The sequence below is a fragment of the Camelina sativa genome, chromosome 7 (assembly GCF_000633955.1).
Source record: "Camelina sativa cultivar DH55 chromosome 7, Cs, whole genome shotgun sequence".
Taxonomy (NCBI): Eukaryota; Viridiplantae; Streptophyta; class Magnoliopsida; order Brassicales; family Brassicaceae; genus Camelina; species Camelina sativa.
Window position 1 is genome coordinate 33,492,883 of NC_025691.1, and position 16,255 is coordinate 33,509,137.

Genomic DNA, 16,255 nt, shown 5'->3' on the forward strand with positions numbered 1-16,255 from the left:
TACTTACTAAAACATACTGTACTGCAGTAGTAGTTATATAAGGCAAGGCACACAAATCAATTTAAGTAGTACTATATCAACTTAGAAAGAAAAACAAAATAAAGCATTGATACATAATTTGATTCAAATCTCACCTTAAGAGTGTTTTTTTTTGTTTCAACAAGGCTTTGAGTTGGATGGAGTTTTCTATTTGTGAATCAAAAGGTATACTGGTAAGTGGTAACTAGTGCTCATTGATGGAAGAATTAGATAAAGAAAGAGGTGATGGAACTGAAAATATTAAAAAAAAAAAAAAAGGGAAGAAGAGAAGAGTGTTCGGTTGTCGGTTTGTCGGGTTAACCCACTTTGATAGATGGTTAAGCCAGAAGAAAACCAGATGTCAAAGCTGCTCGTCAACGTGTTTTCCCATTGTCATCTTTTTACGTTACTCTCTCTCTGTCTCTCTGTTTAGCAATTATACATCAACATTGCTCTCTATATCTATGTTTCATCTTAGCCAAAAAATATACCAAATTACACTATTTTTTTCAAACTTACTAAATTTTTTCTTCTTCTAAAATTCACAACTGTTCAATGATACTACTAGTATAGGTTTTGAGAACTATACCAGTAGTATTTTGAGAACTAAATGGAGCGTCTTAAAGTTATTAAAATGATACTACTGGTATAGGTTTCTATGAAAAAGAGGACCTAGCATTTTTTTTGGTAGTTGATTCCTGTATAAACCCTATAAAGCAATGAAGTGTGCAAGGTTCTTCACGATAAGGGGAGTGGGGTAATAAGGAGAATTTACACAAAAGCGAACAAAATCAGTTGGGGGCAAAATCACACCTTTATTCCTCGTCTTCACACTCACCATATAACGCCTTGATAATAATAATATATAGTATTAATCTTATTAATTAACCACTAATATGGAGTAAACAAATCTAGTTTTAGACGGTAGTATGACCATTACTTTATGTGAATGTAAACACATTCATTTTACCACCTCGCCGCCCCTATATGTGAAAAGAGAGAGAGACGTAAAGATTCATGGGAACACTCACATGACTTTGTTCTTTCCATTTTTCTTTTCTTTCAAAAATAATAAATCATTATTTTTTTTTTGTTAAAGAATAAATCATTATTTTTTCAAAATGTTTTTGTAATTACTCTCTCAGGAGTTCCTTTAAAAAAAAAAAATGACGTTACGTCTTTAAGAAAAAAAAAAGAATAACTGTTTTTCCAATTAATTTATGATAATTAATGCCGAAGACATAAATTTCCACCTGATTAATTAACTAATTAAATCTTCTATATATATTTCAAAAATCATTGTCTTAAACGTATGTACATAGGTGATGTAGTACATTTCAAAAGTTCGATCAACGAATTAAATAACTACTTAATAATAATCACACTCAAATAGTAATAATAATAAAAAAAAACATTATGAAAAGAAAAGAAAAAAACATAAATACATAATAATAATGAATGAAAAGGAAACTAAAATAATAATAATAATAATAAAATCATTAAATGAAAGCTAACTGTCAAAAAAATTAGTGTCGCTTGGTACCTTCCTGCTTTCTCCTTCCTCCTTCAGAGTACTGAGTACTACTATATATCACACTTGAGCTCGTCCCTTCGTCTTCACAACTCCCTCCCTTCTCCCTTCTAGCTCCGGCGACTTTTTTCTCAGTCTTATTCAGCTGATAACCTCGCCGGCATTTCTCTTCTTTTAAAAAAAAAACAAAAGAAAGTGATGGGGTCCGTATCTGCTGCTCTGTTACTGCTGCTTCTCTGTTTTCCGGTAGCTTTCTCCGGCCATGATTACGGTCAAGCTCTTTCCAAGAGTCTTCTCTTCTTCGAAGCTCAGAGATCTGGCGTTCTCCCTCGTAACCAGAGAGTCACTTGGCGTTCTCACTCCGGTCTCACCGACGGCAAATCAAGCGGCGTACGTCTCCTTCTCTCTCCTCTCTCTCTCTCTCTCTCTATCTCTCTATTTTGTATTCTCTGATTAAGACATTGTCGCCGTTCATCATATCTAAAACCAGACACGTTAACCCTCTATATATATTTCGAGAATCAAACTCTTGTTTTTTTTTTTCTTGTACAATAGATCTATTCGTCGTTCAAGGCATTGTTTTCATGTGTTCGTCCGGTTACCTAAAAAATCTTGATGTTTGTATATCAGGTGAATCTAGTGGGAGGTTACTACGACGCCGGAGACAATGTGAAATTCGGACTTCCGATGGCGTTCACGGTGACTATGATGGCGTGGAGCGTGATTGAGTACGGGGATCAGTTACGAGCCAACGGCGAGCTTGGGAACTCCATTGACGCCATTAAATGGGGTACTGATTACTTTATCAAAGCCCATCCTGAGCCCAACGTCCTTTACGGCGAGGTACTCTCTCTCTCTCTCTCTCTATACTACTACTTTATTAGTATTATTATTACAAAATTGATATTGATTTTTACGTGATAAGTACTGTAATTTTTATTTGGAANTATCATGTGTTCGTCCGGTTACCTAAAAAATCTTGATGTATGTATATATCAGGTGAATCTAGTGGGAGGTTACTACGACGCCGGAGACAATGTGAAATTCGGACTTCCGATGGCGTTCACGGTGACGATGATGGCGTGGAGCGTGATTGAGTACGGGGATCAGTTACGAGCCAACGGCGAGCTTGGGAACTCCATTGACGCCATTAAATGGGGTACTGATTACTTCATCAAAGCCCATCCTGAGCCCAACGTCCTTTACGGCGAGGTACTCTCTCTCTCTCTCTCTCTGATCTATACTACTACTACTACTACTTTATTAGTAATATTATTACAAAATTTGATATTGATTTTTACGTGATTAAGTACTGTAATTTTTATTTGGATTTTTTTTTTTGTTAGGTTGGAGATGGCAACACCGACCATTACTGTTGGCAGAGACCGGAAGAAATGACGACGGACCGTAAAGCATACAGGATAGATCCGAGTAATCCCGGGTCGGATCTCGCCGGAGAAACAGCAGCCGCCATGGCCGCAGCATCAATTGTCTTCCGCCGGTCTAACCCTGTGTACTCTAGGCTCCTACTCACCCACGCCTATCAGGTAAAATAAAATAACTCGGCGCATTTTTTTTTACTCTTTAAGAAGCGCACGTTAGCAATAATAAAAAAAATGTGTGGGGATGTTAATTAAATTACTAGACAGGCAGTTACGTTAAAGAAGTTGCTGCAGAAGCAGAACACATTAAATAGTATTGCACTGCTGCAGAGTAGAAAGAAACTAGAAAAAATGTCATTTTCCGCGCACGTTAGGCGTTATTTCGAGTAGTATGTATGGTAATTTGATAATGACAAATCTGAAAATTAAGTTTAACCGAAATTGTTTCTTTGTTTTTATTCTGACTGCAACTCAAAACAAAACAAAAAAAAAAAGAAGCTTTGAAATAGAAATATCCTCTGAGATTTTGCTTTAAATTACATTTTAGTCACCCAGGGGTTTAGTGTGACACACAGTAGTATTAAAACTCTTTTTGAATATCATAGTAGAATTTAAATTTTTATTTATAAACGGAGTCGTGTCGTCGATCCCGTAAGTGGACCCCTGCAAAAAGATGGATTCTTTGTAGAGAGGGTGGAAAAGAACGACGTCGTTCCCCCGTCCATCACGGGTTTTTTGTGTTGTGTGTGACCTTGATTACAGATCTTGTAATTGATCTCAGCCGTTAATTAAATATTTCCATTTTCTCTCTCTTTTTTTTTTTTAAACTACGCACGTGCCTTGGGCTGTCGGTGCCCCATCCTTGTAACAACTTTCCCCAAATTAACCTCTCTTCTAGATCAATACCACGAATCTACCACTACAAAACTAACCTTGTCTCCAGTGTTTTATAACGGATTTGCCACCCTAATTCCTTTGTTTATTTTTTGTATTGGGTTACAGTTGTTTGATTTCGCCGACAAATACAGAGGCAAATACGACAGCAGTATCACCATTGCCCAGAAATACTACCGATCCGTCAGTGGTTACAATGTAAGATCCAAATAGATTTTGTAATCTGAGATTTGATAATTTAAGTGCTTTAACAAATTTGTTTCTCAACGATCAGGACGAGTTATTGTGGGCAGCTGCGTGGCTATACCAGGCTTCTAACAATCAGTTCTACTTGGACTACCTCGGTCGCAACGGTGACGCCATGGGTGGAACCGGTTGGTCCATGACTGAGTTCGGTTGGGACGTCAAGTACGCTGGTGTGCAAACCCTTGTTGCCAAGGTTAGTTGGGATTTTTTTTAGTTTTAACCGGTTTTGAAGACATTTTTGGTTTGTGATTCTAACCCGGTTTATTTTATTTTTGGACAGTTTCTGATGCAAGGCAAAGCAGGACGTCACGCGCCTGTGTTCAGGAGGTTTAAGGACAAAGCTGATTTCTTTATGTGTTCGTTGTTGGGTAAAGGCTCCAGGAACATTCAGAAGACTCCAGGTGGTTTGATTTTCAGACAACGTTGGAACAATATGCAGTTTGTCACAAGTGCTTCCTTCTTGACCACGGTTTACTCTGATTACCTTACTTCCTCTCGAAGCAACTTGAGATGTTCCGCTGGAATCGTCGCTCCTTCGCAGCTTCTTTCGTTTGCGAAATCTCAGGTTGATTATATTCTTGGAGATAACCCAAGAGCAACCAGCTACATGGTTGGTTATGGTAACAATTTCCCTCAGAGAGTTCACCACAGAGGCTCCTCCATTGTCTCTGTCAAGGTCGACCGCACATTTGTCACATGCCGAGGTGGATATGCCACCTGGTTCAGCCGTAAAGGCAGTGATCCGAACCTTCTCACTGGTGCTATTGTCGGCGGTCCTGATGCTTACGACAATTTCGCTGACAGGAGAGATAACTATGAGCAGACTGAGCCTGCTACTTACAACAATGCACCACTCCTTGGTGTTCTTGCTCGTCTCAGCAGTGGTCATTCCGGTTATAGCCAGTTTCTTCCAGGTTTGTGTCTGAAATTGCAATGTCCCTGAGATTGAAGTTTGGAACTCAGACATAGTTTGCTTATCCTTTTTTATTGGTTGCGTCCCTGCAGCGGTTCCTGCTCCTGTTGTCAGAAGACCAATGCCTATTCGTAAACCAAGAGTGACTACTCCAGTCCGAGGTATGCTTCTTTCTTTTGTCTACATGTGAGTCTATGAGTGTCTATTAAACAGAGGCTTGACTCTGTTGTTTACTTGTTGTACAGCTTCTGGTCCAGTGGCTATAGTTCAGAAGGTAACTGGTTCATGGGTTTCAAAGGGAAGGACTTACTACAGATACTCGACAACTGTGATTAACAAATCTTCTAGACCTCTAAAAAGTCTCAACCTTTCGATCAAGAATCTCTATGGACCAATCTGGGGGCTCTCGAGATCAGGCAATTCGTTCGGTCTACCCTCTTGGATGCACTCATTGCCATCCGGGAAATCCTTAGAGTTCGTTTACATTCACTCAACATCACCGGCCAATGTCGCAGTATCAAGCTACACTTTGGCTTGACCAAACAACAACATTCAGTGTGTATAGGTCGTGAGAAGAAGGGAGAAAGTCTTTGGTTTTTACCTCTGGGTTCGTCTGTTATCTTCATTTTTACTTTTGGGTTTCTCTGGTGAATATAGAAGGGTTGAAAGAAGGGGTTGAAGAAAGGTGTGAAGAGACAAAGTGAAGACTCTTCAAAAAATTAAAGAAGAGTGAAAGTGCTCATCCTCTTTCTCCTCCAAGTTCAATGCTTTAAAAATTCATATATAAATATTTATATATATATATATAGTGAAAGAGAGAGAGTGAGGAAGATTAGAGAAAGAGAGATAGTGTTTGTGAGATACTGAGATCTTCCTTCTCTTATAAAAGGGGTCTTGTGAGATATTGCAAGGATTGTTTTTTCAATTCCTTGTAGCTCAAAAAACATGTCTGTGTCTTTGTCCTTTTGTGTTTATCTTTTTTTGGTGGGTCTATGGCAGTTGTAAAACTCAACAACAGTCTTTAATGAAATGTGATTTGGTGGCAATCAACTTATGTTAGGTATACTTGTTTTCTACACATGCATACAAACGACTTTGAAAGTTAGTGATATTAATTAATGTGAAATTAGCAAAAAGTAAACTTGTTTTGAGAAAAAGACCAATAATGTATCACTTTTCTTTTCTACAAGGTGTTGTAGACTTGTAGTAGATCATCACTTGTAACGTTTTTCCCAAGTTGTTTATATTTTCTACAATGTTGTAAGTAGTAAGTTACACCGAATCTATCTATTTACCAATGAGTCGAGGATATACTCAGTAAATGTAATTTATAAAAGTTGAAAATTATATACATTGTGGCTTATACACACATAGAACTTTATTAATACAATGTAAATACAAATACACAAAACATGAGGAGAATGTTAACTACAAAATAAGACATATTTCTTTGCTTACAAGCAAGCAAAAAAAAGAAAGAAAAAAGACTAATGTATTTGGCACAAGCAACTTTGATATTAACACAACATAGAGAGAGACATATAACAACAATATGATTTAGAGCGAAAGGCGAAATATATAACCCTGAGAATTGTCCAAACAACTTCCTTTCTTCACACTCTAACTGGGGACAGAGTATAGAAGTTTTACTTCTTTGCCTTGTTATACATTTCATCGATCTCTTTCTGCGTAGAGAAGAACAGAGTAAGCGGTTTTAGGTTAAGATACATAATTCGATTATGCAGACACCAAAACATCATCAAGCCAAATAGGTAATTTACTTGATAGTACTTGAGAAGCTGAGGCCTCTTCTTCTTGTAAGAAGGTGTGATGAGATCTCTTTCCATGTCAAATGGGACTGTGTCCAAATGAACACCTTTGATCAGCTCAAATCCCTTCAGCTGTAAAGCAAAAGACCCAAAATTCTATTTGTTAAAAGATTGTTGAAAAAAACAAACAAGTATTAAGAAGAATCATGAACAAAAATATATGTTAACCTTTTTGTCTTTGGCTACTCTGTTGAATTCTCCAAGTATAAACTCTTTAGTCTTTGGGTTTTGACAGATAGACTCAAAGTCTCCTGAAACATTGTGTTCTTTAGCCCAATGTTCGATATGTATCTTGCTTGGACATACCACAGCCACTAAGTAAGACTCATAGCTGTTTCCATATACCCATATCTGCAAAATGTTTTAATACATCATTAGTTAGTTAAAAATTCTTATTTAACGGTATATTATAGTTATCTTCTCAACTAATACCGATTCAATGGCGGCTACGTGGCTATAAATGTTCTCCAGGTTCTCAACCGCAACGTATTCTCCTTGTGAGAGTTTAAAGATGTTCTTCTTACGGTCGATGATTTTCAATGCTCCATCTGGTTGCCACTCACCAACATCACCAGTGTGAAGCCATCCATCAATGAGGACTTCTTGAGTGAGATCTTCACGTTTGTAATATCCTGAGAACAATGTCTTTCCTCTGATGCAAACCTCTCCACGCGGCTTGCTTGCAAGAGCGTCGTAACCCATCTCTGGAACTGACTCGAGCCTTATGTCAACGTTTGGAACCGGTGGACCAACCGTTCCAAGCATAGCAAGCTCATTTGGAATGGACACAAATGTCCCACCACAACTCTCTGTTAGACCGTATCCTTGCAAAACATGAGCACATGCAACAACTCGAAGGAAAGATTCGATGTGAGCTGCAAGTGGAGCTGCTCCTGAGAGGATCAGACGCACGTTTCCTCCCAATCCTTCTTTAACCTAAAACAGTTTTGTTTAATCGTTCAAGATTTGGTTTACTTCTAACAATCCAAAGGTTCAGGATACAGAGAGTGTAGATTTTAATGTCACCTTTTTAAATACAACTTTGTCAGCGAGGGGAGATGCTTGTGTATGAGTCTTCCCTTTCTCCATGTTTTTTTGTTTGCTGTTCAAGTTATCAAAATGGTTTTAGAAACAGAGATTAATTTTTTATAAAACTGTGGATTCTGATCTAAATATGATACACTTACTGGTTAAATGCAAAGTTGAATAATGTCTTCTTTATGAGTCCACCATCAGAAAGTTTCTGCTGAAGACCTGAAAATTAATATAAACAGCTGAGAACAATTCATTCAAAAATATATTTTTAACTAGTCTTGCAAAATATTTACCGTTGTATATTCTCTCTAGCACGCGAGGAACAGCGCAGAAAACAGTCGGTTTCAATGCAGCAATGTCTTCTATCAATATCTTAACATCCTGATGAAGAAACACATTGTGAATTATTAGCCTCTTATGAAAAGATTCTATAGACAAAACAAACAGATCCTTATGCAACTTTACCCCTCGCCAGAATCCGATAGAGGCTGCTTCATAAATAAAGAGCTCCTCAATCACACGATCGAAGATATGAGCCAGAGGTAGATATGATAGGTAAACATCTTTGCTGGTTAACTGTAACATTTTCCACAACAGAAACAAGAAATTTATTAGAATAATGATCTAAACATTTCCACTATTCTTTAGGTAGTGATGATGTAAACAAGAATAAGTTACCTCTTCATTGATAGTTTTAAGCAATTTTCTAACACCTTCAAGTAGATGAATAATGCTCTCATTTGTAAGCAAGACTCCTTTAGGATCACCAGTTGTTCCACTTGTATACATGATGGTGCAAACATCGTTTCTTTTCTTCTCTGGTAATTCATATTCTTTACCCTCACCCTACGTACATTTATATGTTCAGGATTTAAATTGTTATATAGGGATGATGTTAATTAAAGTAGAATACAAAATTAAAATACGAATATGATTCTCTTACTAGCTTCAAGAATTGGTCCCATGAATATATTGTTAATCCAAGTCTCTCAGCTTCTGCTCTTTGCTCACTTGTAACCTCACCAAAGCTCACAATATCTGTTGCAAGAAGAAAAATAAAACAAAACTTGTTTCATTCACTGGACAATTTTATTAAACAATCAAAGACAAGAATAGCTTACTTACTCTTCAAATACTTAGTTGAATTCGGAGCTGTCTTTAATAACTGAAACATAAAAAGAATGTTGTTAATTTTAGTGGTTAGAAAGCCCATATTTGCAGTAAGAGGCAAAGTAATATAAGTCAGTCCACTCATCGTCAAGTTAGTCTTGAATTGAAACATAACATTAAGCTAATGATCAAGAAAAATTTGACATATAACTACAAATTGCAAAACATTTGTCTTTGATAAGAAATTACCTCAGAGATCTTTTTCTCCTCAGAAAAAGCAAGTGAGACCTCAGCATGACAAATGATGAACTCTATTGCTCCAGCACCTATCAAATGCATCATCAATTCAAACTATTATACATACATGACTCCAATTATATCTGAAAATAAATAATCCATAGAAAAGACAAATGTTACATTACACACCTAGAGTGTCATATAAAGGTACACAGTAGAGTCCATGAGCATTGCAAGCCTGAAATAAATACATAGATAAATAAAAGATGAAAATTCGATAAATACTTTAAATGATTAAAAGTAGAGAACGTGAAAAAGATGATATATATAGTTCATCAACCATATATAATTTATGGTTATCAAAATATGATGTTGACGCTCATATTACCTCCATGCTTATGATCCATTCAGGACTGTTGGCACCATAAATACCGCACTTTTCTCCCTGCTCCACCAATCATTTAATTGTAATTAATATACATACTGTTGAAAATCTTAGATGAAATTTCACTATCTTTGGTGCTAAATCAAAAACAATAATGTGTTTAGAACACTAATTACTTTTCCAACTCCAATAGTTCTGATAGAGTTTCCAAGCTTGATCACTACATCATATACTTCTTTGTAAGTTTGCCATACATATTTCCCAGCCTGTACTCAATAATAAAAACACACACAAATTGTATTACTAATTAATTTCTGGTACTTAAGTTGGATAATACTAATAATTAAGTTGCTGATTACTTACTTTTCCATCAACGATTTCTCTACGACCAAGCATAGGATTATTTGGAGACTTCTCCACAGACAGACTGTATAATATTCAAAACATATAACATTCACATAAGAAGTTACACAATATTGTCATTTTTTTATTAATAGCCATGAACAGAGGCACGGAATAAAGTAACAGCTCTTGGATAAGTTCTGAGATCTTAGATGCAATGAAATCATTTGAAGACAAATTGCATTCATTAATGGTTGCTCTCGGATCTTCATATGAAAGTCAAGTAAAAAAAGAATCATAGTCGCCGTTGCAATAATTTGACTATTCTAAAAAAAAAAATCTAATGTTGAATGTTGAACTTTCACATAAAGTTCATTTACAAAAAATCAAGCAAAACCTCCCCAAACGCAAAGTACTATTTCCTCCATATTTTTTCAGCAATATGAAAAGCTTGGAACCCACGAAAGGAAAGACTAGAAACAACGTTTNNAAAAAAAAAAAAAAAAAAAAAAAAAAAAAAAAAAAAAAAAAGAGATAAAGAAACAAACACACAAAAGAAATCACTATTCATTAGTGAATTATAATCAAATAAACTCCATTAATCAGAAAAATAAATTTTATAAATAAAAGTTAGTGAATCCAAAGAGGTGGAGCTAGTTTGATAGTTTTTCTCTTTGTAAGAGAAGAAAAGGTAAGAGATATATATATATATATCTAACCGGAAAATATCCCATGCACTGACGAGATCATCGGCCGGTTCAGGAAAACCATCTTTAGCGTAGATACTCCGGTAAACCGGACCAACAGATGGACTTCCTCCATCAACGCCTTCCTTTCCCTTCTCAACCTCTATGATGTATCGACTCGTCGCCATTTCTTTTGCGTATATGTCCTTAATTATCTGTGTCTTTTATGTGTTTTGATCGTTTGTGTTTGATTTTTAATGGAGCAGAGCAACTAGAGAGACACAATTTTAAAATGGCGTGTGAATGTTATAAAGAGGAAAACCAAAAATGATTTGAAAGACACGAGGGTTGCTGACCAATCCTCAATATTGGGTGATAGTAATTTATATCTTGTTTTACTTTTTCCCCTTAATATAAAAGCTTATAGTATTATTACTTAGATTTTATCTATTTATTTTTAATCAGTTAACCAAAAAGAAGAAATAATAAAGTCTTTATAACATTTTGATTTTATCAAAAAAAAAAATCAAGAAAAATTATTTGATTAAAATAAAGATAAGAATGTGGACACTTTCATATATACTGGATCTTTTTATCATTGTTCCTACTTCTTTTAGGATATAGTATACTATAAACATTGGATCCAATTAATGGTGTACATGTTACTCACATATTTATGATAATCCAGACCTTTTAAGTAATTAAGTACTATATATAAGAAAATTTAACAGAATGTTAAATGGAATTCCTAAACTACCAGGTTCTTTTGACAGCACACAAGTGCAAGGTCGTTGCTTATAATATTGATATTTGACTTTCATAGAACAGTAAGATTATATTGCTATCCGGATATTATAGAGGCCTTATGACATTTTAAAAATAATCAATATACAAATAAATATCATACATAGTGGTTAACCATAACCATATCCAAACTCCAAACTCCAAACCCTTGTTGACCATGTTGTGATTTATGAAACTAAGACAAAATGTTGCCAATATCTGGAAGCCGCATGAGACTAAGTAATGAAACAATTTGGTCTGATTTTTCTTTTAGTTAAAGATTCAAGATGTATGAGCAAAACAAAAATATGATAGCTAGAGACATGACATGAATTCATGCAACTAAAGATTATGTTTCAATCTGTCACAAATTCTATTTTATTTTATTCATTGGCTAATTATTTTCATAACTTTCTTAAATTGTTNTTTTTTTTTTTTTTTTTTTTTTTTTTTTTTTTTTTTTTTTAAACGGATCTTAAATTTTATACTATATATATATGTTTTGTTGTAACATGAGTATTTTAAAATTTGCACATCCTTATCCTTATGAAGTAGATCCAGTATCATGATCATCTGATAAGAATCCTGATTTGTTCCCACACCACCATTATGTTCATTAGTTGTTAGTTGAACCATAAAAAAAATAACGAACTTACATAGAGATTCTTGGCATTTTTCGTGGACAACATTTCAGGATATAAAGTTAGTAACGAAATTTATAGATAGGGGCCACTATCATTAATTCATTATTTCCGTCACGTCGCATTTGGATTAGTTTGTACTTCGTACCTAACAAGGCAATCGAAGTTTAAATCAACGACGGACCACGCTCTTATATAGATTACTTTATTGTTTATTCTACATCAATTGATCCATATACATGAAACTAGTCGCCCTCTAAACTACATGTCTAAAATGTGTGTATGTGCGCGCGATTCTATTTCCATTTATATGGAAACCTTACATTACATTACATAGTCACGGTCACTATGTTACTTTTTATAAACAAGCATATATTGAGTATATTATTGACTAATCAAGAAAACTAGTAATATATCCATAGATTTGTTCTTCATGTTTATTCTGACACAAGTTCAGAGTTCAGAGTTCTAGTTATATAGTGATATCCAAGTTAAAAGTTATCAACAAATCAAAACTTGTTTGTAATAAGGCAAATGAAATTTGAACTAAATTAAGAACGGACGTCCGTACGAAAAGGACTAAACGAAAATTATAGAGTTTTGATTTCGTCACTAATTAAAGTACTTCCTTAATTTAATAAATGCAACCAAAAATTATACGACAGCTTATTTGGCGTTTTGGTCTTAATCTGAGTTTCATACAGTTGACTTTGAATTCTTCTACACGAAAACTTCTGAGCCTTTTGTTTTTAACAAATAACAAAGTCGTATTCTTTTGAATGTGTCAAACCACATCCTTAAGATTCTTGCTACATTTTCAAACACTACAACTGCAAGTCGTTATAGATAAGGCATAAGGGGAGGGGGTAATCCTTTAACCAAAAACCAAAAAAAAAGATAAGGGAACAATTAATTTTTGATACATTTCAAAAACTAACAGCTTTGAAATTTTGGAAGCTTTATACGAACAAACACGAAAGACACCAAATCGTGTATTTACGTGTTCTTGATTTGTCTATCTTGATTTTCATGTGTTATACACTCGATTTTATAAAAGACATGTTATATATATTTTCAACAATTAGTTTAAATATAAAAGGTTAGTTTTTAGTTCTAGTCATATACTATTTGGCTATTTGCAACCATTAAATTGTAAAATTGTATGATCGTGAAAGCCAAATAAGTATGTATATATAACAGATTAACATAGTCATTAATTACGTAGAATATATGTTATATATTTTCAAATCGAGTGTATAATACATTCGGTTTTATAAAATATATGTTATATATTTTCAACAATTGTTTTAAAAGGATAGGTTTTAGTTCTCGTCATACTATTTGCAACCATTAAATTGTAAAATTGTATGATCGTGAAAAGTATGTATATAACAGATTAACATAGTCATTACGTAAAAAGTAATGTATTTATAATATTATTTGTTAGTGTAGACTAATTTACTGAATAGGTAATTTAACATTCTATATACACTAGTTGAACGAAAAAATAACATGAATCACACAAGCAGTTCCACAATTTTACAAAATACAAATTATCAAGTAAGGACATCAATCAATCTCAATAATGTTGTGCCAGTTTACACCATTGTATGGGTCATTGATATTTCACAATGTAGGCTTTAGTTTAGGCCCAAAGATTACATTGCAGCCCATAAGATTCACTTAATTGGTCAGAGCGGTAATACGGTCGCGGCTTTGGATACGTTTACGTATGTCGCCATGTCGGTATGCGCTGTGTCCAGCTTGAAAATGCAACTTACATTTTCTGCCGTCAAACCGAACCAAATTGATGATACTAAGGTTGGTTTTTCAGTTTCGGTTGTATAAGTCAAACCAATTTACACTAAACCAAGCAACTAGGGGTGATTTGGTATATGTACTTGACCCAGTTTATAGTTTCCAATTCCAACTAAACCGAATCCGAGTAATGGTAATCTGTAAACTGAACATCATATATACCTAACAAAATCGGAGATGAATTAAAAACCTAAGCTAAAAGAGAAATGTAGCGCATGTTATGTTTGAAGTTTGATAATCAAATCTAAAACTAAGATTTCTTAAATATGGTATATAGTAGTATTCACGATATGTATGACATCAGGCTATTAATTTACACTATAATGTAATGAAAGTCATACCTAAAATCTGGCACTTGTCTCCCGACATTTCATTAATTTCCGGTGAATGTGATACTTATACTAGTATTTTTTTGTGTAAAATAAAACAAGAAATTATTTTGTCATCTACTAGGAATTAAGATGAACAACCGAAACTTTGAATTTATAAAATGCAATTCGTATCGTCAATTCCTACTGGTACAAAAGAAACGAATCATGAAATTTCTTATAATGATCAGTGCTGGTGCAGGTAAGGATATATTCGTGTTCACATTTGGTCTAAGCACGTGAATCGGAAATTTGTATTGACGAAAACAAAATCATATAACAAAACAAAAACAAAGTCTCTGATTTCGAAATATTTTAGTATTGCATAGTGTGGTTTTATAATCAATTTTTCGTTTTGGTTCAAAAAAATAATAATAGTAAGATTTGTAAAACTATATATTGTTATAATGTTAATTTATTAGCCGCTTCTCAAAAGTCTTTGCATTGTGTCCGTGACACTGTCGGGCAATAGGTTCCGAACGGTTGATGTCGACGTTAACCTAACGGTTGTCTTTTTATGCAACTACATTCATATAATACATATATATACTCTAAACTCTAAAGCTCGTATTATGTATTTAAATATTTCTATTAACCATTTGATTGAACTAGAAAAAGAATACTATACTTCAGATGGTGTGTTGATTAATTATTAATTAAAAGCAAAAAAAATTTAGACACCATATGCAAAATGATTCATAAAGTTTTAACGTATACTCATATTCTTTACTACATTTTCAAATATGTCATTTTCACTCCGAATAAATCATGAGAGTCGTTGGGAATTTTCAAAAGCTTTTGACAGGACAAATCAGTATTAAAAAGATTTGATTGATATTAAATAATTTTACCTTCTCTATATATACATGTGTTTTCACACTCATGTCAATCACTTATTTTCAAAGAAAAAGAGAAGCAAATCTGTGATTTTTTTTTTTTTCTTTTCTTGAGATTTGTCATATTTTGTTTTGGTGTCAATGGGCAATTGCATGGAGAGATGGGTGCGAGGAGATCAAGGGGAAGAAGGAAAGATAGAGGTTAGAGAAAGAGAAAAAGAGTCCTTCAAACTTGATGGTGGTGATAGTGAAGATGGTCATGGTGGGATGAAGGTGAAGATAGTGCTTAGTAGACATGAATTGGACATGTTTTTGCTTGAGATGAATAGGAATCATGATGGAAACTTGAAGATTACCAGAGATGTTATGGTAGAGCTAGAGAAGAGGATCTTAAGAGCTTCATCATTGTCATCACTATCATCGTCGATGGCATGGGAACCGTCTTTAGAGAGCATCGTGGAGTGTCCAGAAGTCCAGGAAATGGATAGATCATGAAGATGCTAAAGATGTGATCTATGATGGAAATGAGTTTGATCATGATAGTCATCATATATTGGTTCTAGCCTTCTAGAGCATTGTTTTATATCACGATGATCGGAACTATATAGCATTTTTGCTTATCACAGTTTTAGATAGATATTTTTATTTTTGTTAGAAAAGTTTGAGATCGATCTCGTACCATATATATTCCGTATATATGTTTTGACAAACTATTACGCATTTTATTTATTTATTAATAACTGGATAATTTAAGGAATAAGAATCCTTATCACCAAATAATTAGGACTCGTACCCGCTGATCATGATAAATCAATACTACATATACAAATTAAACACACACAATTGATGGAGCTCATGACCATAGTGTTTGTGGCATAATTAACAAACCTTGATGGAGTATCAACCTAAGGGATCATTGGAATGGATCGACATACGGTTGATATTTGTGTTTTCGGCGATGATCTTCTTCCTAATAGTTATTTTTCTTTTCCTTTGTGGCTGCCTCTTCCTCCTCCAACATGCCAAGACTTATACCAAAAACGACGACCACGACTTATACGAGGCATATCAGCGAAGATCAGCGATACAAACTAGTAATACTCGGACCTAGAAGAAGGCATGTTTTTTCCTATTGTCGTCAGTTTTTATTTCTTAGTTTATAGGTGTTTCAATTAGTTTAATTATTCTTATTTTATTTCAT

At 34.3% G+C, this 16,255-nt stretch overlaps 3 protein-coding genes across 4 annotated transcripts; 2 read left to right on the plus strand and 1 right to left on the minus strand.

Annotated features, from left to right (window-relative positions):
- On the plus strand, positions 1,595 to 6,043 carry LOC104704075 (endoglucanase 6). 2 transcript variants are annotated; one of them, XM_010420202.2, is made up of 8 exons: positions 1,595 to 1,939; positions 2,180 to 2,392; positions 2,896 to 3,096; positions 3,934 to 4,023; positions 4,100 to 4,264; positions 4,352 to 4,985; positions 5,077 to 5,145; positions 5,230 to 6,043. In XM_010420202.2, the coding sequence occupies exons 1-8, from the start codon at positions 1,748 to 1,750 to the stop codon at positions 5,520 to 5,522; spliced, it is 1,857 nt and encodes a 618-aa protein (XP_010418504.1). In that variant the 5' UTR covers positions 1,595 to 1,747; the 3' UTR covers positions 5,523 to 6,043. The 2 variants fall into 2 exon arrangements, with proteins under 2 accessions (XP_010418504.1, XP_010418505.1); XM_010420203.2 differs by lacking the exons at positions 1,595 to 1,939; positions 2,180 to 2,392 and adding an exon at positions 2,524 to 2,761.
- Positions 6,309 to 10,967, minus strand: LOC104704077 (long chain acyl-CoA synthetase 3). The gene is made up of 17 exons (XM_010420204.2): positions 10,642 to 10,967; positions 9,944 to 10,007; positions 9,757 to 9,846; positions 9,584 to 9,640; positions 9,385 to 9,433; positions 9,208 to 9,284; positions 8,974 to 9,013; positions 8,792 to 8,886; positions 8,527 to 8,694; positions 8,314 to 8,424; positions 8,142 to 8,229; positions 8,001 to 8,067; positions 7,840 to 7,915; positions 7,246 to 7,749; positions 6,982 to 7,164; positions 6,766 to 6,885; positions 6,309 to 6,669 (listed from the first exon to the last, which is right to left on the minus strand). Exons 1-17 carry the CDS (start codon positions 10,794 to 10,796, stop codon positions 6,631 to 6,633), a joined length of 1,983 nt encoding a protein of 660 aa, XP_010418506.1. The 5' UTR covers positions 10,797 to 10,967; the 3' UTR covers positions 6,309 to 6,630.
- Positions 15,094 to 15,674, plus strand: LOC104704078. The gene has a single exon (XM_010420205.2). It carries the CDS (start codon positions 15,196 to 15,198, stop codon positions 15,547 to 15,549), a length of 354 nt encoding a protein of 117 aa, XP_010418507.1. The 5' UTR covers positions 15,094 to 15,195; the 3' UTR covers positions 15,550 to 15,674.